This window comes from Cynocephalus volans, chromosome 10 (assembly GCF_027409185.1).
Source record: "Cynocephalus volans isolate mCynVol1 chromosome 10, mCynVol1.pri, whole genome shotgun sequence".
In the NCBI taxonomy this organism is placed as follows: Eukaryota; Metazoa; Chordata; class Mammalia; order Dermoptera; family Cynocephalidae; genus Cynocephalus; species Cynocephalus volans.
The window spans coordinates 98,054,711-98,076,766 of NC_084469.1; the positions used below are offsets into that span (position 1 = coordinate 98,054,711).

General features: G+C 49.0%; 1 protein-coding gene across 2 annotated transcripts in view; it reads right to left on the bottom strand.

Moving 5' to 3' along the window:
- MLLT1 (MLLT1 super elongation complex subunit) overlaps nucleotides 1-22,056 on the bottom strand; it is a 64,655-nt gene that overhangs the window by 41,202 nt on the left and 1,397 nt on the right. For both annotated transcript variants that reach the window (XM_063110318.1, XM_063110317.1), the window contains exons 2-3: nucleotides 13,266-13,446; nucleotides 4,043-4,125 (exon numbers count right to left, since the gene is read on the bottom strand). In XM_063110318.1, the coding sequence (XP_062966388.1) occupies nucleotides 4,043-4,125; nucleotides 13,266-13,446 (264 nt within the window). The remainder of the gene's footprint in view (nucleotides 1-4,042; nucleotides 4,126-13,265; nucleotides 13,447-22,056) is intronic.

Genomic DNA, 22,056 nt, shown 5'->3' on the forward strand with positions numbered 1-22,056 from the left:
TGCAGATATAAAATGGTGCAGCCACTGTGGAAAACCGTTTGGCAGTTCCTCAAAAAGTTAAACATAAAATTACCATATGACCCAGAAATTCCACTCCTAGGTATACACCCAAAAGAACTAAAACCTGGTACTCAAACAAGTACATACACAGACTTGCTCACAGCAGCTATTCACAATAGCAAATAGGTAGAAACAGCCGAAAGTCCATCAATAGATGAATGGATAAACAAACTGTGGGACAGTTGATCCTCCTTATTCATGAGTTCCATATTTTCGAATTCACCTACTCACTAAAGTTTATTTGCAAACCCAGAGTCAACACTCGTGGTTTTCACAGTCGTTTGCAGACACGCACAGAACGGCAACAGATGTGAGCTGTCCAGCGCACACACCCCCAGCTGAGGTAGAACACAGCAACGTGCTGTCTTCTTGTCTCAGCTCGCCTGCTGGAAACAACTGTCCTTTTCACTGTATGTTTAGTGCCGTGTTTTTCACATTTTTGTGGGTTTTGCTGGTGATCTGGCTGTTTGGAATGGCCCCTAAGCACACTGCTATCTAACGTTCCTAAGGCAAGGAGGCTGTGATGTGCCTCATGGAGTAAATACGCGTGTCAGAGAAGCTTCATCAGGCATGGGTGCTAGCGCTGTTGGCCATGAGTTCAGTGTTAATGAATCAACAGTGTATATTAAATAAGGCATCTTTAAAAAGAAACACACACAAAAGAAGGTTATGTCTTGGCTGGCTGACAAAAATGATGTGACCAGAGGCTCGCAGGAACTTAACCGTGTTTCCCCTAGGAGCAACGGTTCAGTACTTGCTAATTCAGTGTTTGCCCTCAAATAATGAGAATTGTCTGTGTATATATGCAATGCAGTAGTATTCAGCCATAAAAGGAATGATGGACTGGTACATGCTACAATTTTGATGAACACTGAAAATGTGCTTAGTGACAGACACCAGACACAAAAGGCCCCATACGGTATGATTCCGTTTATGCAAAACGCCCAGAACAGGTAAATCCATAGACACAGAAAGTGGATTAGTGGTTGCCAGAAGATGGCGGTTAGGGAAATGGAAAGTGATAGATACAGGAGATTCTTCTGGGGTGATGAAGATGTTCTGAAATTGGAGGAGAGGTGTTAGGTACACAATGTCATGAATGCACTAAATGCCACTGAATTGTACACTTTAAAATGGTTAATTGCATGTCATGTGAATTTCATCTCAATAAAAAAATCTCTTTACAACACATACGTGTTACTTTCGTAATCAGACAAAACCCCTTGTATTTTTTTTCCTTGGGTGAAAGAAGTGATTTATCTGTAAAAGAGCATCCTGCAAACAGGCCAAAATGAAGCCTCGGTTAAGTTCTAGTGCCTGACACTACAATTCCTTCATTTCATGGACAATGCCATAGTCAAGGTCAAATGTACTAGCTAAAAAAAAAAAAAGAAAAACAAAACAATAACTCACCCTTATACAAGAAAATGCCGTGTCTGAGAAAGCACCTTTCTGTTCTGGTTATAGATCCACCCCTCTCACCAGAGAAGCCAAACAACATCTTTTTTGTCACTGGAACTTCAACCTTCTTTGTGCCTTCTAAAGCCTCCATGGCTCCTTTCTCCACTGAACTGTCTTGCCCAGACTGATTGGAAAGGAGCCAACACAACCTCAACAACAACAGCAAACACGAGATGCTGGGCCCAGTAGTCTTTCTCTGAATCTTTCTAATAACCCTGAGAAGGAGATACAACAAGCAACCCCATCTTACAGATAGAGAAACTGAGGCCCAGAGAGGTAACCCGCCTGTGGTGACACAGGCTGTTACTGGATCCGAACCCTGCTGTGTCCGCATCCAGCCTGTGCTCTCAGCTGCTCTCGCCCTGCCCAGCCTGGACATGCTACTGCCTCCCCCAACATGACCTCGGCCACCTCCCCCTTTATTTACCTCCTTAAAATTCAACTCACCTTACCTATGGCTGATGAGTTAAATCACGGCTAACAACCAAATGCAAGCCTTGCCTGCACTGGGGTAGAAAATGCCTCGGCAAATCCACTCACAGTGACCCTGCCTCCAATGGTACTCTGGACCTGTATAAGCTGCTTTAGCAATTAACCAATACTTACTTTTCCACAACTGTCTGATCTTTACAAAACTTCGCAAGTAGAGACCCACATCTAGACAATATTTGCAGAACACAACACAGAAAATAATACTGTCCCTGTCACCAAGGTGTAAGTAAAAACCAGAATTTGTTGACAACTGTCGTTCGAGGTCATGCTTGTCTCAGGGAAGTAGCCAGCCTTTGTATTGAGACAGAATTCTGTATTCTCAGAACAGGCTCACAGCAGAACTCTGCCTCTACAGGAATTGTTCAAATAAACACCTAGCAACATGACTTTTTCCAAAAAGAAAAAAAAAAAAAACGAAAAACTGGCCATCCTACAAAGGGTTCAAATGAAAACACATGCTGAGATTCGAAAAACCTTCTACACCTCAAATGGGAGAATTTTACTGCATGTAAATTACACCTTCATAAACCGAGCTTGAACAAAACACCTTGATCCGAAACCAGATGTTGTCCATGGACTGCTGGATGCAGCAGAGCTGGGAGCCACACACATGCCCCCTCTAAAGGGGAACCTGGGGAAGTGGGACCAGGCTCGAGGCAGCACCATGAGCCCGTCATAGGAACAAGGCAACAGGCACTCCAGCAGAGCATGGGGTCTGTATTGCTCATGCAAGCACAAGCTCCCCACCCCCACTCCCCAAATAAAGCCCTAAGGGAATTCAGAAAACACCTTCAGAAAGGGCCTCTCTGCTGTCTCGATGCCCCGGCACAGGTGAGGACACTGAGCTCAGCAGTGCCCATGTGGCTGCAGACTTGGCCCCTGGGCAGGGCAGGAAATCTGAGTGTCAAGGACCAGACACGTGTTAGGGAATACAAAAAGCCTCACTGGCCTGTGGACCCCCAAACTGCTTCTGAACCTAAAAGGAACTTAACCTAAGTCAACTGAGAGGTGAGTTCTAACTGGCCACAGGGACTGTGTGCCATAACTGCCACTACAGAACGCCACACCCAGAGCTGCTGAGCGCCTACTACAGGTGGAATCAGGAAGCTCCTCTACCATCCCAGAGGGGGCTGCTGTTATCACCCCTTCCACATGCTCACCAAAGGGGGCTCAGGGAGGCCAGGCACACACCTGCCACTGGACGTGCAACCAGGAGGTCACCTGCAGAAGAGCTTGGCTCTTCTCCCTATGGTGGCCAGTTGCCCAGACTCTGGGGCCTTGATTCCAAAAAAGCCTCAGAATGACCCAAGTTTCCGTGAACACGACCCCGGGAGGCCTTGTGCCTGCAATGGCTGTCAGTGCCCAGGGAGCAGCATTCCTAGGGGATTTGGGGAACAGTGGAATTCCTGCCACATGTCTCCGGCATGGACAGGTATAAACAAGGGATGTGTCAGGCAAGCAGGGTAGCATCTGCAGGCTGCCCAGGGAGATCACCTCCCTGAAAGATGGCAGCTGCCTCCTTGCCAGTCTAGCTGCACTTGTGCAAAAGCAGCCGGCTGTGGCCGAGCGACCCCTGGGCCAGGAAATGCCACCACTGGCTCCTTTGTGACACCTGTCAGGAGGAGCAGAGGCAGGTAGCAGGGGCAGACTTATTTTTAATTATTGGGTGGAAGAAAAAGAAGTTTAGAAACTACAGGTGGAAGGATATAAAACAGAACTCCTCTGCAATCCTACCACCTAGATTACCCTTGTTAACATCTTTTTATTTCACTTTTCTCTAAATATTACACATATAACTTGCTTCTTTCGTTCAACAATATTAAGAACTCTTTCTCCTGCAGGTTCAGATGGAAACAGGCATGTTCCCAGCAGCACTCTGGCAGAAATGTCTGTGCTCACAGGGATTGGAGTACGTGGCACCCGTGGATCGGCCAGCACTATTTCCTCCTCTGTGAACTGCCGTGGCATCCCCTGCCCAGACGCCCCCTCTGGGATGTGTGTCCTGCTTACTGCCGCTCCAGGAGCCTACCTTGTTTTTGAAGTGCACCTCGATGGGCATGATGAAGCCAGCGTAGCCCGACTCTTCCACCTTGTATGGGGGCTCTTTGCATACTAAAAAGAAAGAGAAATGCATCCGTCAGCTTCCTGCCCCTGCAAAGGCCCAGCCCCCAGCACAGCAGCACATACACCGCCCCCCCCCCACACACACCCGGGCTCGGCTGGCCTCCGGAGGCTGAGCTCCCTGGGACAGTTGAGTCCTATGCTAAAGGGGTCCCCAGGAACAGAAGGGGAAGTGCAGAGCAGAGGAAAGGTGACCCTGCCATCAGGGTGTTCAGCAGCAGAGCAGGAAGGGGTGTTGGACTCTGGGGAGCACTTGCTCCTGCAGCAGATGAGGAGACTAAGGCCACAGGCAGCCGCACAAGCTCAACCCACGCTAGTCAGGCAGGGCAGTGACCAGCTCCAGCACATAAGCTGAGCCCGCCTTGAACCAGGGACACGCACACTGGGAGACGGAGGATCCCAGGCTCAGCTGGGACTCTCCTCCCAGTGATATGTGAACAGAACCTCAGTAGCCCCCGAGATTAAAAACACAAAACCAAACCAAATTGAAAGGAAGAAGAACAGCAAAGTATTCATAAAATTATCTCCCGCAAGCTCATCCTCCAGAATAAAGTCTCAATGATACATACACTGTCTTGATGCGAGACCCAGGAGAAAGTTGCTCTCCCACTTTTAAGAAAAAAATTAGAACAGTGAAGATCAGATCCCTGATCCTCCACCCCTCCTTCTCTAGAGGCAACCACTATTGGGGGATAGGAGAAAATCCTGCCAATTGTTTGCAGGGTTTTCAGACCACTTTATTGAGCTACGATTGACATATAAAAACTGTCATATCTAATGCACACATCTCGATGAGTTTGGAGATAAGTAAACACTCATGAAATCATCACCAGCATCAAGGCCATAAACATATCCATCACCTCCCAAAGTTTTCCACCATCCTTTGCTATTGTTTTTTTTCCTAAGAACATTTAAAATAAGATTACTCTCAGCAATTTTAGTATACGGTACAGTCTCATTAGCCACAGGCACTATGTTGTTTAGCAGATCTGCAGAACTGATTTATCTGGCACAGCTGATACCTTTTGATTATTACCTCCACACTCCCTTCCCCCAGCCCATAGCAACCACCGTCCTGCTCTCTACTTTAATGAGGTTATTTTAAATTCTACCTATAAGTGAGATCATGAAGTATTTGTCTTCTGTGTCTGGCTTATTTCACTAAACAATATGCCAACTGCTAAAGACCTTTATACACATACGTCTGTCTGCACTAGTAAGGTAATTCTTATGTGGGCCAAAAATTGCTGTAAAACAGTTAACAGAACATAATGAAACCTGATTTTTTAAATTAAAACCATAAGATTTTTCTTAGAAGAAAAAGTCTCTCAAATATCTACCTTGTGTATCTCACAGATCTATCCAAACAAAATTGGCAAGCAGGGTAGGTTTGGAGTGACTGGGGACCCTCTCAGGAGGGGCTGGCTAGATAGCCTCGCATGGGACCCCAGTGTGCAAATGGAAGTGGGGCAGGGAGGAGGCTTATGCCCACCTCCTATAGCCCCCAATGGTCCTAGAAACTGGAGCTGCAGGGACAGACACAAGGGCATGAGCCCAACTGGGCTCTAGGCCCATTCCCAAGGTTCCCTCCATACCACCTCCTTCCTTCCCCTCCAGACCACCTCCTTCCTTCCCCTCCTTCAAAGCTGAGCTCAAGTCCCTGCCACCACTCCCCCAACCCACCAGCTGCCTATTCGTCCCTACAGTAGACCCCTCTCCCCTGCCATGAGAAGCTTCTGGAGGGCAAGACCTTGCACACAGCTGGTACGCAAGGCTTGTTCCACTGGACTGAGTTCCCCACTGGGGGAGGGGTCACTCCTGAAATGGCCAAGGGACCTGCTGTAGCAGAGCCTCCCCAGGGGCCAATAGAGCCCCAGCTGCCTCTGCTGGGCGCTTTGAACACTGTCGCCTGATGTCAGGGTCTGCAGTGAATCATGACTGCTACCAAACACTGCAGTGACAGCATTATCCATTCATTCACTGACCCACTCCATCTGTCTGTCTCTGGCAGAGTCAGGGACTGGGATGACAACACAGACCAAGCAGACACCTCAGGCCCCTTTTAGCTTACTCCTGGCAGAGTCCTCATCTCATACCTGCCTGCAGGACAACTCTAGATCAACAGGGAGAATCTGCGGCCTGGGAAAAGCTGTCCCAGGGGGTCTTAGTCCGAAATCTCTCCTCTAGCCATCTCCTTGCTCCCCGGACGTCCTCCCACCGATGCTGGATCGTGACTCCAAACCAACTCCTCATGCCCCTCCTAAATCTGCAGCTCAGGACCAGGCTGCCCACCACACACCCAAGGACCTGTGGTCACCTGACTTCTTTCCTGAAGTTCCCCTGTCACCAAGCACTACCAAGTCCACCCACTGCCCTGCCCCTGCCCAGTGCCTCACAATCCATCCTGCTTCAGGCTCACTCCTGGGTCACCAGAACGATCGTGTGAATCGCAAACCTGACCACGGCACTGCACATGGCTCCCGACTGCCCTTGGGATAGACTTAGCACAACTCAATGCAGCCCACAAGATGTTTCACCACCTTTAGGCTCAGCTCTTGGCAGGCCAGCCTGAGGCCCCACGTTCCAGCCACACTGAGCCTCGTAGGTCACAGATAACTCCCTACAGGACCCCTGCTTTGAGCCCCCCACCCCCACCACGGCACGGTTCCTGCCCACAACTCCCCAGATCCTGGGCTGCTCAACCACAGGACTCTCCATGCCTGTTCTATCCATTTTCCTCAATCCCACCTCCAGACCACTCCCAAAGCCTGGACCAGGGACATGACACCTGCTTTTGAAAGCATTCAGTGAGTATCTGCCAAACACTGCTAAGAGTGCCATGTGCCGAGCCTCCAGCAGGTGCTCCTGGGACAGGAAATACACCTGAATAGGGATCAATTCCCTCAATCCTGTCTAAGCAAAGAGAGGAAGTGGGGTCTTGCCAGCTGCCTATAAGCTGCCTGCCTGGTCCTTTGCAGACTCCCACCACCGGGAGTGCTCTGCAGTCTGCTCTCTGTGCCCAGAGGCTAGCACAGCACTGGGCACCTGGCAGGTACCCAAATACTTGTTAACTTCATCTGAACCTAGGAAGGAAAGTGGAGATGGAGCAAAGGAAGGGTGGCTGGGAACTTACTCACAGACTCCACCCTCTGCCTCGCCTCTTCCCCACCACCCCCAGTCCAAATCCCAACCAGCCACAAAAACCCATGCCCGTGCCACCTCCTAGTGGGAACAGACCCGGCTTCTCTTGGCCTCTGACCTCCAGGTCACCTGCTTCTGCTGAGGGCAGTCTTCTTTTCAAATCTACCTGTCCTGTCTTGTCTCGCAGCCCCCGTCAGACTGCACACCATTCAGGGAAAGGATCCATCCTATGTTTCTCAGTCTCTCTCTGAAGGCCTCCGGAAATGTCCATCCCTGCAGAGATGGCCTAAAGGGACAACAGTCTGCCAAGTAAAGAGTACAGCTTCTAGGCCGACAGGGAAAACCAGGTAGACGCGCTGGCCTGCAGCATCCCAGAGAGCCCACAGGAATCAAACATGACATGAAATAAAGGCAAGAAAGCAAAGAGGGGAGCGAAGAAACATGAGCCATGACAAACTCCTGGAAGGCAGGCTGTGCACTAGGGCACACTGGGCCACAAGTCAGGATGAGGAAGTGCAGCCCAGAGTTTGCCATGGGGTGCTGTAGGGCACAGGGGGAGCCCACTTGGTGCCAAACACAGAAAGGCCTGGGCCATGGTTTGTTGGGCTCCATGGAGAGCCAGAGTGAAAATGAAAGGTGGGGAGGGAGAGGGAGGCTGAGCAGGGAGTGGCTGCTAATGGTGGCCTCGGGGTTTGTCTTTAGGGTGACAGAAATGTTCTGGAATCAGACAGTGGTGATGGCTGCACAACTTTGTGAATATACTAAAAACACTGAATTGTACACATTGGACGTGTTGAATTTTATGGTGTGCAAATTATATCTCAGTAAGGCAGGGTTTTTTGGTTTGTTTGTCTTAAGGCAAACAGAAAGGCTGTATTCGCAACAGCCCTGGGGATCCCTCCCTCCCACCTACCCCCACCCCAGGCATAGGTAGTTTCAAGTTTCCCTCTGGGGAAATCCAGATGGTTCCATATCATGAGAGAAGAGACGACTGTCTGGAGGAAGCAGAAGCTTACAGAGTAAAGCCCTCCTCATTTAAGAAATTGGGAGGCTCATGAACATCAAGCCTGCTGGTGAACAGACCCCACCACGCCATAAACAGAGTGTTCAAAAAGAATTCCCACCTGGAGAGCTTGAGGAAACAGAAATAATTTGGAGACCACAAGAGAACTTTGAAAAAAAAACAAACAAAACAAAAAAACAAACAAAAAAACCCCACCAGAGTCAATGTCCTCAGATTCAAGGAGACAGACTAATGAAAACAAGAAAATTTGAGGGCTAGCCACTTAGCTCACTTGGTTAAAGCGTGGTGCTGATAAAACCAAGGTCAAGGGTTTGGATCCCCATACCAAACAGCCACCAAAAAAAATAAGGGTAATTAGAGAATAAGAAAGGACTCCTAGATATTATGAATAAACACTTATAGTTTTTTAATTCAAAAGAAAGACTAGAAAATAAAGAAAATCTCCCAAACAGTAGAGCAAAAAGATACATTTTTTTTAAAAAGGTGAGACATGAAGAAATGGTTCAGCAGATTAAATGAAAGCTGATGGCAGCGAACATGTCTCAGCACCTGCTGTGTGTCAAGCATGGTTCTCATATTAGTCCTCACAACAATCTTATAAGGCAGATACAATTATTCTCATTTTACAGATGAAAAGATTGAGGCATACCGAAGTTATGTAATAGGCATCCCAGAAAGAGGAAACAGAGAAATAAATACAGGTTGAGTATCCCTTATCTGAAATGCTTGGGACCAGAAGTATTTCAGATTGCAGATTTTTCCAGATTTTGGAATCTGTGCAGAATCACACCAGTTGAGCATCCCTGGAAATCCAAAATCCAAAATGCACCAATGAGCATTTCCTTTTCAGTGTCATGTCAGCATCCGAAAAGTTTCAGATTTTGGAGCATTTCAGATTCCAGATTTTTGGATTAGAGATATTCAACCTGTAGATGGAAGGAAACTGTCAAAGAAATAGAAGAAAACTTTCCAGAGGTAAAATGAAGGACACCAAATATTACAAAACACAATCATGAATAACAACAACAAAAATCCCATAATGCTTGGCTGGGCAATTAGCTCAGTTGGTTACAGTGAAGCCTTATAATATCAAGATCACAGGTTCAAATCCCCATTCTGGCCAGCTGCCAAACACATTTTATTTAATTAAAAAAAATTTTTTTAAATTTAAGAATCCCATAATGTCACAAAACAATGTCATAAAAATCATCCTAAATGCTTCTAGAGAAAACAAAAAACAAAAACAGGCCACCTGTAATAGAATGAGAATGCAACAGCATGAGACATTTCAGAAGCAATGCTTTCAAACGCTCTAAGTGATAGTAATTCTCAGACTGAAATATTACATCCAACTCAACTATCATTCAATCCAGAGAAGAGGATAATGGCATTTTCAAACATGCTTGGCTTCGAAGAGTTTACTGCCCACACATCTTTCTAAGAAAATTTCTTAAGTAACTAATCTCTTGGGATATTACTTGAGAAACTGCTCTAGTGAAATAAGAAAATAAACCAAAACATGGGTCGATAAATAAATCCCCCCAGAACACTAAAGGAAAGGCCGAGGATGATAGCTAAAGAGGTGGCCTCGAGAAGAGTCAATCCTGATTAGAGAAGGAAGATGGAGAGAACCAGATTGAGTATTCAGGGGAGGGGAAAACAAAACAAAACAAAACTCTGCAGAATAAATGAAATGATTGGGAGGATGGGAAAAAACGAAGATATGATGAAGACAATGCAAAAAAGAGCAGCAAAAGTGTTATAAAATTCACAGCCCAGCCAGACCCAGTTAGTTCAGCTGGTTAGAGTGTGGTATTGAAACACCAAGGTCAAGGGTTCCAACCTCCTTACTAGCCAGTTGCCAAACAAACAAAAAATCACAGCCCAAACATAAAGCAAGCTAAAACGGGGCTGGATTTTAGCCAAAAATGATCAGAAAGAACCCATCTGACCTTGGCATGACCTAGAGCATTCTCCTTTGAGTGAGCCAGAGTTCAGGACCTGGGACATAGAGAGGCTGAATGAAATCCTGGCATTCCAACCAGCCTCATGTCAATGCCATTTACTAGTTTCCAACTTTTACAGTCAATCTACGATCCTGAAGTGAAGGTCTTGGTTTCAGTTCAACAACCTTAACAATGTCAAGTGTAGCTATCAAAAGGAGCATAGGGCAAGTTCAAGGAAAGACAGGGTGCTCATGTCCTTATCTTCCTCAGTAGACAGTCCCAAGACATTGACAAAAGGTGACGAGGTGGAAGAATCCATTCATTCATTCAACAAATACTTAGTAAGCATCTGTTGTATCCTTGCAGGCACTGGAAATGTAGCAACAAACAAAACAGACAAATCTCTTACTGGGGAAGAGGAGAGATGGATGAGATAAATAAATATTCAGAATATGTTAAAATAATGCTATGGAGAAAAATAAAACAGAAAAAAGGCTAAGAATCAGATGGCTGTGTGGTGTGAAAAAAGTGGGGGAAAAAGGGGTCATTTGGGATAAATTTCAACCTTTCATGCTGATTAATCAACAAGCATTGTTTACATCTGAAAAATCAAGAAATACAAAGCAAATTAGCTGGTGTTAAGAACACAATCCAGACAGGGCTAGAAAGATTTCCCCAGTGGCAAGACTGGTGAGGAGATAGAAAATGGAAACTTTCTACCAGTTCTGTTTGATTTGTTATAATGTGTGCACAGTTGATGTAAAAGATACTTTTTAAGTGCATAAAGTATCATTTCAGAGGCTGGAGTCCTCCAAGAAGTCCACTCCCTCTCTAAGTGGGCAGACTTTTACTCAGTGCAACAAATAGCAAAGCCGGTTATCTACACGTTGATACATTTGATGCAGCTGCTGGCTGCCCTGTGTGTACAGGCTGCAGACAGACTCTGCAACCAACAAGACCCAGATACTACCCTGAAGGCTGCTCATGACTGGCCCTGGAGGACAGTGAGCCCCACTCACCACCCTGCTATTCAGATACTTGGAGCTCACAGAATGTGCCATTTCTACATGACCTTGAGCAGGCACCTGGGCCACTCTGAAAGCTCCTCTTCCACATCTAACTCAAAAGGATTCTAAGAGGCCACATATATCAGGGTTGTCACCAGGGACACAAAGCATGGCACGAGGCATGGAGCACAAGCATGATGTATACAGACTGCTGTTGGTATGACTTCTAGTAGCTGCCTGGTTACAGACATGATGGGGAACAAAGCTAAAATACGCAGTGTCAAAATGGATGGACATCATCATCCTGGGCCCATCCCTGTGCCACATGGACAGAGAAAGGAGAGAGGAGAGAGGACGGGGAGGGGGATAGGGAAGGAGAACTGGGGTGGATGCTGCCAGAGAAGGCAGAGAGGGCCCAGCCCAGGACAGGGAGGCAGTCATGGCCTCCACGCCACCATCATAGCGTGAGAGCAGCGATACCTAAACAAACGAGCATGGCCACATCCAATAATGGCAGCAGCAGCCACCCGGCCCCCGGGCCACAGGATGCTCAACTGGTATGATTCCACACAGATTCCAAAATCTGGAAGGCACAGGCAGCTGACCAGCCCCTCTGAGCCCATTTTCGCATCTATAAAAGAGTCTGTAGTGAGAATGAAACATGATCCTGCATCGGAAAAGAGCTTAGCAGAAAGTGCTCGATAAATGGCACATACTCTTATTATTAAGAGGTGCTCTATACATATGTGCCATCCTCTGAGAGGCTTAAAAGGAAGAAAGAAAAAGGGGAGAAGGTGGAAACTCAGGAAAGGAAAAAAGGAGGGGAGAGAATAGCCAAAGGCTGATGGAAGAAACCAGAAGAAGAGAAAGGGCTCCTGCATCACTAGGAATCTCGAGTGGACATCCCTTCTGGAATGGGGCAGAAACCACAGGTTCCTACTTCTGTAACACAGGCCATGTCCCCACTAGATTGTGAGCCATGTTCAGGCACAGGGCTAGGCACCCACACCTGGTGCATCCGCGACGTGCTTCTGTTCAGCTGAGGCCATCCCCACTTGTGCACGGCTCAGCCTTCGTGGCCCCGAGTCCCCATACTGCCGCATGAGAGGTCAGCAGCCCAGTGGTGCCTTCCTCCCCACCCTGAAGTAATTCACTACAGAAAGTCCTTCATTTTTGTATCAACATATCCACTCAAGAAATATTTATTGCCCCTGTGGCGTGCCAGGCCCTGGGCTTCATTCACACTGGGGACTAAATGTTGAGAAAATCAGACCCAAACCTGGCCCCGGACCCCACAGAACTCACAAGACAGCCACCAACTTGTTCCCAAATTCCCCACCAAAGCCTTCCCCTGGGATCGGCTCACTTCCCCATGAAGTTGTCTCTGATCATAAACTGGGTGAGTTCCCACCTCTCTGCCCCATCAGACTGTGTCCTGCAGGAAGGCTGAGGCCACCTGGCCACAGGTGGAGACACTGGCAGGACACATAGGCGAGGCACCTGTGCTTAACGAATGGCAGCGAGCAGTATGGAGTAGGCAAGCAAGACACATAAAAGACTGCAGTGATGTGAGCTCCTTTTATTCTTTCTGCCCCAGATATTATGAATGCCTAAAATGGCACCTCTAATCAAATGTGGGCCCAGTAGGAAATTTCCAGATGACTCCCCAGCTGGGTTCAAGCCACCCTGCTCATCTACTAGCAACTGGCTATGTTTTCTGTCTGCTTCTCAGATCCCAAGTCTAAATCATGACATGACAGACTGTCATATCTCTGCTCAGTGTTTCCTATGACTGACTCAACAGCTGGAGGAGACACGCTCCACGCACTCCTCGTGGGAAAGGACGGGGAGGACCATCTTACCAGGCCTCAGTGGGCAATGTATAACTGGCACAAAGGAACAAGAGAGCCTGTGGGTCCCACTGCTCCCAGGGAAGCAGATGAAAACAGGCCTTTGGAGAAGTGAAGTCTAATGGATTAGTGTTGCAGGGACTCAGGGCTCGGGGCCACTCACCACGTCTGGGCTTGGGGAAGCTGTCATGCAGCCAGAAGACCACCTTCTCCACGAAGTGCTGGATCTCACATTGCTCAGGGCCGCGGACAAACACCATCCAGTCATGGGTGAACCCCTCCGTGGTGGGCTTCTTGCGCAGTTGGGCACGGTGTCCCAGCTCTAACTTGACCTGCACGGTACACTGGAGAGGGAGAGAGATGTGGGGACAGGGTCAGCACAAAGCCCAAAGCAGGGGACTGCCAGCTGCCCTGCCTCGTCACCTACAGAGTACTTTCAGCACTGGACACGTTAAATAAAAACCACTGAGCAGTGTGATGCACATAGACCGCTTCCAGGTGCTTCCAGCACACCAGCGCCATGCTGAGAGCTCCGCACATCCTCTCCTCTGCTAGCCCACATGGCCCCGCGGCTCCTACTGACCTCCCCATCCTATTCCACCTGCATGCCTCCTCTCCAGCTCGTTCCTGCCTCTGGGCCATGGTGCCTGCAACTTCCTCTGCCTGGGATGCTTTGCCTGACACTTTCCACGCTGTCTCCTTCACGTCACTGAGCTCTTGCTCTCGCCTCCACTTTCACCTCCACGGGAAGCCTTCCCTGACCACACAGTCCAAAAGCACCCAGCACCACCCCGTCACTCTTCACCAAGTTGGATGCTCTTAGCTTTCTGCACTATCAGAAATCATCCTGCAAGGGCCGGCCTGTGGCTCACTTGGAAGAGCTTGGTGCTGATAACACCAAGTCAAGGGTTAAGATCCCCTTACTGGTCATCTTTTAAAAAAAAAAAAAGGAAAGAAATCATCCTGCAGGGGGCTGGCTGGTGAGCTCCATTGGTTAGAATGTGGTACTGTAACACCAAAATCAAGGGTTGGATACTGGCCAGCAGCCAAAAAAAAAAAAAAAAGAAATCATCCTGCTCTGCTCTAGTGTCAGCTCTTTGGGGGCAGCCTCTTGTCCAGAGCTGGAATCTCCACCAGGATCTCAATGGATGCAGCTCTGTAACCCAGACTGCAATTACCTCGTTTCAGAAGGAAGGAAACCGAGGCTCTGAGAGGTAACTGCTGAGAGACACAGGCAAGGTCGCTCTGCTGATGAGAAGCAGGGACCAGGTTCTAGCCTGGCTCTGTGTCACCCGAGGGCTGGCTCCCCTGACCACTCTGCCCTCTCACCTCCCTGACTGAGTGGCCTGAGCTCTGTGACTGGAGCATTTCCATCCTCATGCATCCTACACGATGCGCCTCCAGGAGCATGGAGGCCCTTGTCACTCCCCTAAGTGATCAGCAAAAACACTGTCTTTCAGTTGCAAAAGCAGAACGGTGGTTCCCAGTGAGAATGGAGAGGCAAGCATGCAGCCCATGGGGACAGGCCCCAGGTGGACTGCAGCCTCGAGGCCAACCTCCCGCCCTCTGCACATGTCTGACCCTTCGCCCTCAAGTATAAAGCAGCTTGGGCCGATCCACTCCACTGAACACAAAGCCACATGCCTTCAAAGCACTCAACACCTAGGCTGGCCAAAACCACCGACAGGGAGCCCTTGTACACATCCACTCTGGTTGTGAAAACCTCCCCAGACTTTGAATAGATACAGCCTTGACACCTAGTATCAAATACAAGAATGTTACAAAATAAGGCGGAGTCCACGTGGACACTTGCTCTAAGTGCTGAGATAACCAGGAGTGAGTCAGTCCCTGGTAAGTGTCCCACACTTCCCAAGTGCACCTCCCACATGTGAGGCTCCTAAGGCTCTCCTGCATGGAGCTGCCCTCCCAGGCCCAGACCAGGAAGCTCTCACCTGTGCCTTTTGACCCTCTCTCTCAACACCTGACCTTAGGCATCCCTGCAGCTGCAATCCCCACTATCTGTCTCTTCTCTGCATTTCTTTTTTATTTTATTTTATTTTATTTTATTTTTTTTAAAAGATGACCGGTAAGGGGATCTTAACACTTGACTTGGTGTTGTCAGCACCACGCTCACCCAATGAGCAACCGGCCATCCCTATGTGGGATCCGAACCCGTGGCCTTGGTGTTATCAGCACCACACTCTCCCGAGTGAGCCACAGGCCAGCCCTCTTCTCTGCATTTCTAAAGCCCCCTTTCAGACCCCCGTCACCTGACTGAGTGTGCCAGGGCTCGAATGGCTTCCCTACATCTCTACTCTGTCACTGTGGTGAAAGCAGGGCAAACAGATCCTACTGTCCCCACCGCCATCCCCTTTTAAAGCTTTTGCTGGTCAGCCAGTCCCTCAGAATAAAGTCAAGCCCCTCAGCACACTTCCCCCTCACACCTGTGCACTTCCTCAGGTCTGAGATGCCCATCTTTCTTCACACTTCTACCTGTTTGAAGTCAGAATGCATCCTGCAGCCCAAGCTTCACGTTTTGAGGGTCCCCCGTGTGTGCACGCACGCGCGCACGCACACACGTGCTCTCTCTCTCTCTCTCTCTCTCTCTCTCTCTGATGTTACTGAGTTAGTGGCATGTCTTCAAGACCCAGAACTGAGGAAATGCAGGAAGTGCACACCCTCTGTTCCAGCTCCACCAGCCCAAAACACATCGGGAACGTCCACCCTGCTCCTTTGATTCTGCTGGTCCTGCAGCCCGAGGTGCCCTAAACTCATTTCTCTGCTGATCAAAATTCTACTCATCCCTTAAGTCCCAGCTCAAGCGCTACTTTCCCCAGGATTGCTGAGGGGATGATCGATTGCTACGCTGGAAATCGATCATCCCCTCAGAGTGTGATGGCCCCGCGGCCCCCACAGCAAGCGGCCCCCACTCCTGGGTCATTCACTGCTGCCCCCCAGGGCAGGGTAAAGTGTCTGAGAGCAGGGACCACATCTTGGGTGTCCTTTTCACTTCTGCCTTGGAACCACAGTACACAAAGCACCAACAACATCGGATTAGTTAAACCAGAGGGCCTTGTAAGTCAGAGAGTTAGTTCTAAGTAGTACTTTACAAGAGGGAAGGACCAAAGGGGCAGCAGATAAGGACAGGGTGGTTCCAGGGTACGGAAAAGCTGGTGAGAGGCCTAGGGCTCTGAGTATTTAGCAAGCCAGGTGTAAGACGAAGGACCAAAGTATACAATTTTTATTTGTCTATTTAAAAAATAAATTAATTGTAAGAAAAGAAATAGGGCAGAAAGAGTTCCCCTGGCTCAGGTAATTGTCCCTTTGGGGCTCCATGGGAAAAGAGAGCAGCAACTCACTAGGGATCAGGGAGCCTGGAGGGAGGGGCTGGATTGGGATGGAGCATCCAGATCAGACATGACAGCAACAGTGACCAGTTATAAGCGGATGACAGTACAAGGAAACAGGACTGGAGTACAAGTCCCTGGTGATCTGCATACAGTTTGGGCTAAAGGCAGAAGAGGACAAACAAGGAAACAAGCAGCAAAAAACATACAGCAACCAGAGGGAATGGCTGGAAAAGGAGGCAAACACAGCCCGAGATGGGAGAACTGGCAAGATCCACGGGTGAAAGAGATTCGCAGAACCCCAAGATCCAGGTAGCAGGGATGCTGACGATGCCAGTGACAGCGGGGGTGGGTGGGGGTGGACAGGAGGATCAGGTGCACTCACAAATCCCAGGCACTGAGGATTTATTTACGTGGAATTCAGGTGGAAATACCCTACCACAAGCTAGCGATGAGGGACTAAATGTCCGGATAAACAAGTAATACTCAAATCAACCCATGAGCATCTATTTGAATAATGCTGCCTATGGAGAATGCTCAACAAAAACAAACCCAAAACAATATTTACATTATCCCTGATAGGCTGTAATCATCGTATTCACTGACATAGGTCGGCCTCTGCCTTTCTGTCTGCCCTGTTTTCACAACGAGAAGCAGGAAGACAATCCCCGTGTTGCTGGGAGGGTCACAGGTGAAAACTAAATACATCTCATCATAGCAACAACACTACACTGGAAAACGACTTCTGCCTCGACTCGACGACTCGACGTAGAGACTGTCTCCACCGATTCACTTATTCACCAACCTGGCTGCTAAGACCTGGGCTGACTTCCCGGCATTTTTGATGACACGGAGTTCCTACCCCCGGCACACAAGCGGCAGAGCAGTTATTGTGAAAGAACAGAAGACCACAGCTCTATGGGAGACAGGGAGAACGTTAAGCACCAAAACTACTCTGCAGAGGCCAAAGTAAACAGGAAGGTTCTGAGGCAGCAATGGGTAATCTTCGCAGCAGGCAGCCTGCACCCAAAGCACCGCCCAGGCGACATCAATGCCCTGGGGGCTGGCGCCAACTCCAGCCTCAACACCCCCAGTTGAGGGTGCGCCACAGACTCAGCCAGCAGATTCAAGGCTCCAGTGCCCAGCGAGACACACTCCCCTGAATGCTGGAATCTTCTAAGAAGTAAAGATGGTGGGATAACACAGAATCTGTGCCACTGTGTTAAAAACAGAATCACAGATTCCATAAGACACTGAAGCTACATTAATTGGAAGCAAGCAAGCTGAACCCTGGCCAACCACTTTGACTTGTCAAGTCATGATAATTTATTAGCACAACTAAGCCAATTCCATAGCCGAGGGTTATACCCCCTCCTTCCTCTACTCCACCTGGACTTCTTCCCTGGCCATTAGAACCAAAGAACTGAAGCAAATCAAGTGCTGTTTCTCCGGGAAGGGTTCCTAGCTAAAGAGGTTAACTGACAGGTTAAGTTCAAGACTCCCTTGGAATGAATGAATCTCATTTGTTGGCACAGCTGTCAAACTTTCCCCCAACTTTCCCCGGTGGCTGTCTCAATCCCAGCTAGTTCCTTCAACACACCGGGACCCCCTGCTGTTTGGAGGCCACCCTGCAGAACCCCCAGAATGGATTGCTGGAAGCCACCGCGGGGACTTGGTATCAGTGACTGCCATTTCCCTGCACCTTTGGGGAGGGCCATCCCCAAAAAGTGTTAGCCATTTTACTTCTGGAAAACCATCTGAAAGACAGCAGATGGACAGAGCGGCGCAAGGGCCCCGAGTGACATCTGGGGACAGTTAAGCTTGGGCAGAGGGCCACAACTGGGACACTGCCCTTTTGCCAGGCCAGCTGGCAAAGGGCACTTGGAACCAAAGGGCCAGAATCCTAAATCCTGCGAGCCAGGCAAACAGAACCTTGAAGAGTTTCCCCAGCACTTTTTCACTAAATGGTATAGATCTCTCCAGGTGTGGACAAAAATGGCCCTCACCTGGCATAGAGGAAAGGAGCCTTGTTCTTCTGACAGCTGTGTGTGATTCCAAGCCCTTTCTTCACCTGATCCACCCTGCTTCCCGAGCCCTGCCCTAAGCCTTGGCCCCAGAAGGCAGGTCTTTAACAACTAGTTTATCTATAAGATTTCCCCTGATTTTCTGGTGGGAATTCTTTTCAACAGATGCCCTTTCCTCTGGGGATTCACACTTTACCAAGTGGGGTAATTATGTCTAGAATTTGGCTACTACATCTAATTCCCTCTGATGCAACAACTCCCTCCCCGCTCGGGAGGAGAAAGCGCTGAAGAGTCCCTCCCTCTTCAGCCTGCATTGACCATCCCAGCATGGTGGCTGGCAATGTGGCCCACACATGCACAAACAGGAAAAGGTAATGGGGCTTGGATGATCCCACGAATGATGGCAAAACAAGACCAAATCATATACACTTTGCAGAACTTTGTCCCACCAGGCCCCATCGGGGACTCTCAGGGGTCGCCACTGAATTAGAATGTAAGGAAGATGGGGAAATGATGGATGGCCCTCTGTGACAAGCCTCTAAAGTGGAGAGCTGCCTGCCCAGAAGGTAAGGACAAAGCCAGAGGACAGGGACTTCTCCCTGACAGCTGCTTGAGGCCCTGGTCTTCTAACCATTGGCATGTGGCGGGCTGGTGGCCAGCACCTCCAACCCTCTTCTGGCTCTGTCAGCCTTCATCCCTCTGACCCAGGGAACAAGGTTAATGACAAAGGGATGAGAAGAGGCCAAATAACTTTCTCCCTGGAAATTCTCTAAGAACAAGTGTGCAGACCATGGGGATATGCAAATAAACCCCAAATCCTTAGAGTGTTCAGGTTCCTGTTAAGACTGACCCTCACCAGACTGTCGGGGGAGGCCTGAGACAGGGTACAGATGTGTAGACAGTGCAAAGGGTGTCTTCCAAGTTCTCCAGAGAGCAGGGGGAGCAGTCTTGGGAAATTCTTTGAATGCGCCCAATCCCGACAAAGGCATCTGTCAGCAGGCCGAGCGGGCCTGGTTGCAAAGGGACTGGTCCCTAGTTACCTTTATTTATCAGCAGTTGGCAAAGTTGAGCATAAACCTTACATTAGAAACTAGGATGGACAGGGTTGGCTGGTTAACTCAGTTGGTTAGAGCACAGTGTTGTAACGCCAAGGTCAAAGGTTCAGATCCTGTACCAGTCAGCCACCAAAAAAAAAAAAAAAGAAAGAAACTGGCACAGACCTTAAGGGGAATAGGACTCCAGTCTCTGCCTGCAGATACCTTACAATAGAATCACTTTAAGACAAAAAACAGGCAGGTCGGCTTTCCAGGCAATAGTTTTAGAGTTGGAAGTAGGGGAAAATCAGTCACCCTGGTTAGCACTCTGGGTAATTCCAAGGTTTTCTATGGAAGGTTTGGGGAAAGAGCGGAGCTACGGGAGAAAGATTCCTACCAGGCCTTGACCTGTCTCATGGCCTTCCTGGGCCTGTCTTTCCACATCTGTAAAGTGGAGGGCCAGGGGTTTGCTCATGGCCATCTCCATCAGAAACCAACCTCCCCTGCTGGAAGAGTATTATCACAAGGCAGTTGCTCTCAAATCTAAACTTAAGAGCATCTGAACAATCAGCAAGTGGCAATTCGATTGTCTGACTGACTGGGCTGCCACCCACCTCAGGCACCAAGCCCAGGCCTCTGTGAAGGGGGGACTCCTTGGTCCTTTTGGAGAACAGGACCACCCAAATGCTGACACCACTCCCAGCTCCCTGGGCAACCCTGGTCCCCAGTAAACCACTCCCTTTCCTGATCTTTTCAGCTTCTGCTCAGTCTTTATCCACATCACACTCCAGTTCCTCCCCCACCCTCAGCCTTGGTGATAAACCACACTCCTCCCAAACCTAACCCCTATGTGAGCAAAGACCTCACTCATCCCCTGCCAAAAAAAAAAAAAAAAAAATACAACTACCACAGGCAACACCAGCACAGACTTGAAGTGAGGGGGAAATCAAACTTGTAGACTAGGGATGGGGCAAAAAGAACCAGAAAGACGTTTTCCTGACCATGGAAAAAAGAAGAATGCTGAGAAGTTGGGAGCCCAGCACAAAATGGTAAAACCCACTTCTTAGCTGGGCCTGAAAGTCCTAGAGGAAAGTAAACCAGGAAGGTAAAAGGAGAATCAAAGCCTCTAAAAGCTAGCGAACACCCAGGGGAGAGCTGTGCTGTTTCCCACTATAATGAGGCATTTACAGGTTTGTGGCATGGTGGAAGGGGGAGAGATTCTGCTGGATTCAAAGCATTTTCCCTGTGCCAAAAGTCATTCTGGAAAACTCACAGCCAACTCACCTACTTGGGTAAAAGACGCCATTCTCTCTGGTTTCCCCAGGGGCCTCTGGCTCTGTTAGGAAGGGACAGAGCTCTTGGGCCTCTCCCAAATTTGCATGAAAACTCAGCAGAGGAAGGAGAATCAGACTTTGGATCCATCCATACTTCCCTTTGGGACCAGTTTCACTTGCAAATACGGCTGTGAGGATCAAGACCAGCACTGTCTGGTGGGACTTTCTGCAATGATGGAAATGCTGTGTCCGTGCTGCCCAACAACGTGGCTGGTAGCCTGGCAGCAGTGGCTACTAAGCACGTACACAGTGTGGTTGGTGCCACTGAGGAACTGAGTTTTCCATTCTAATTAGTTTAAATTTAAGGTAGCCACAGGTGCTGGGGGCTGCCGAACTGGGCCTGTGTCTACCCGAGCAAGATCTTTATGAATGCCACCTATTTTCACCATTCCACTTACATTAAGTGACAACCACCCAGACATCCAGGTCCCAGCGCATCACAAGGGGGACACACTTCTGCCAAAGACACCTCCCCTGAGGACTTGAGGGTGGGAACAGGGGCCGTACTCTATATGCCTCTGTGGTGCCAGACAAGACTTTCCCAGAGGTAGGCGTCACAGAAAGCAGACACTGAAGATACATTTTGTTTGAATTTTTCTTTTTTTTTTAACTCAAGGTGGATCAGAGGAAACAAGCTCTGGCCCTTCAAGGGAAATCAATTCACACCACGCTGGGGAAATCCATGAATCTACTGCTATAAAATCTCCCTTCCCGCTTAAGAGAAAGGCAACACCAAAGCCAGAAGGGAAACCACAGTGAATGGGTGCCAGGAGCACAAGCCACCTGCCTCAACGATCCTGTGCCACAGGCAGCCAGGATGGGCAGGGGGAAGGTCCCTTGCCATCCACCCCTGAAACCACACAATGCCGTACTAGACAGAGCCGCCTCAGTGGCGCCAGCAGCCAGGGACGCCCCAACCTGCCCTCACTAACGGCGGAGATTTCGGCTGCCACCCCCACAACCCCACGAGCCTTTTCTGGCCTGGCGCCCCTGAAAGCCAGGGTGGCAGGGAAGGATGAAGAAATGATCCTATGTTGGAGGCAGCAATGGTTCTGGGCTTGAGGAAGAGGGGAAGGGGCTTGGGTATTGAAGTGACACAGTGCACTGTTGGGTAAAGGGGACACAGGGGTCAGGAAGGCCTAGGGTTTATGAGAAGCCACAGATTGAAGGCCGGCAGGAGAGTTTAGAAAGGTTGGGGAATTCACCTTTCTAAGG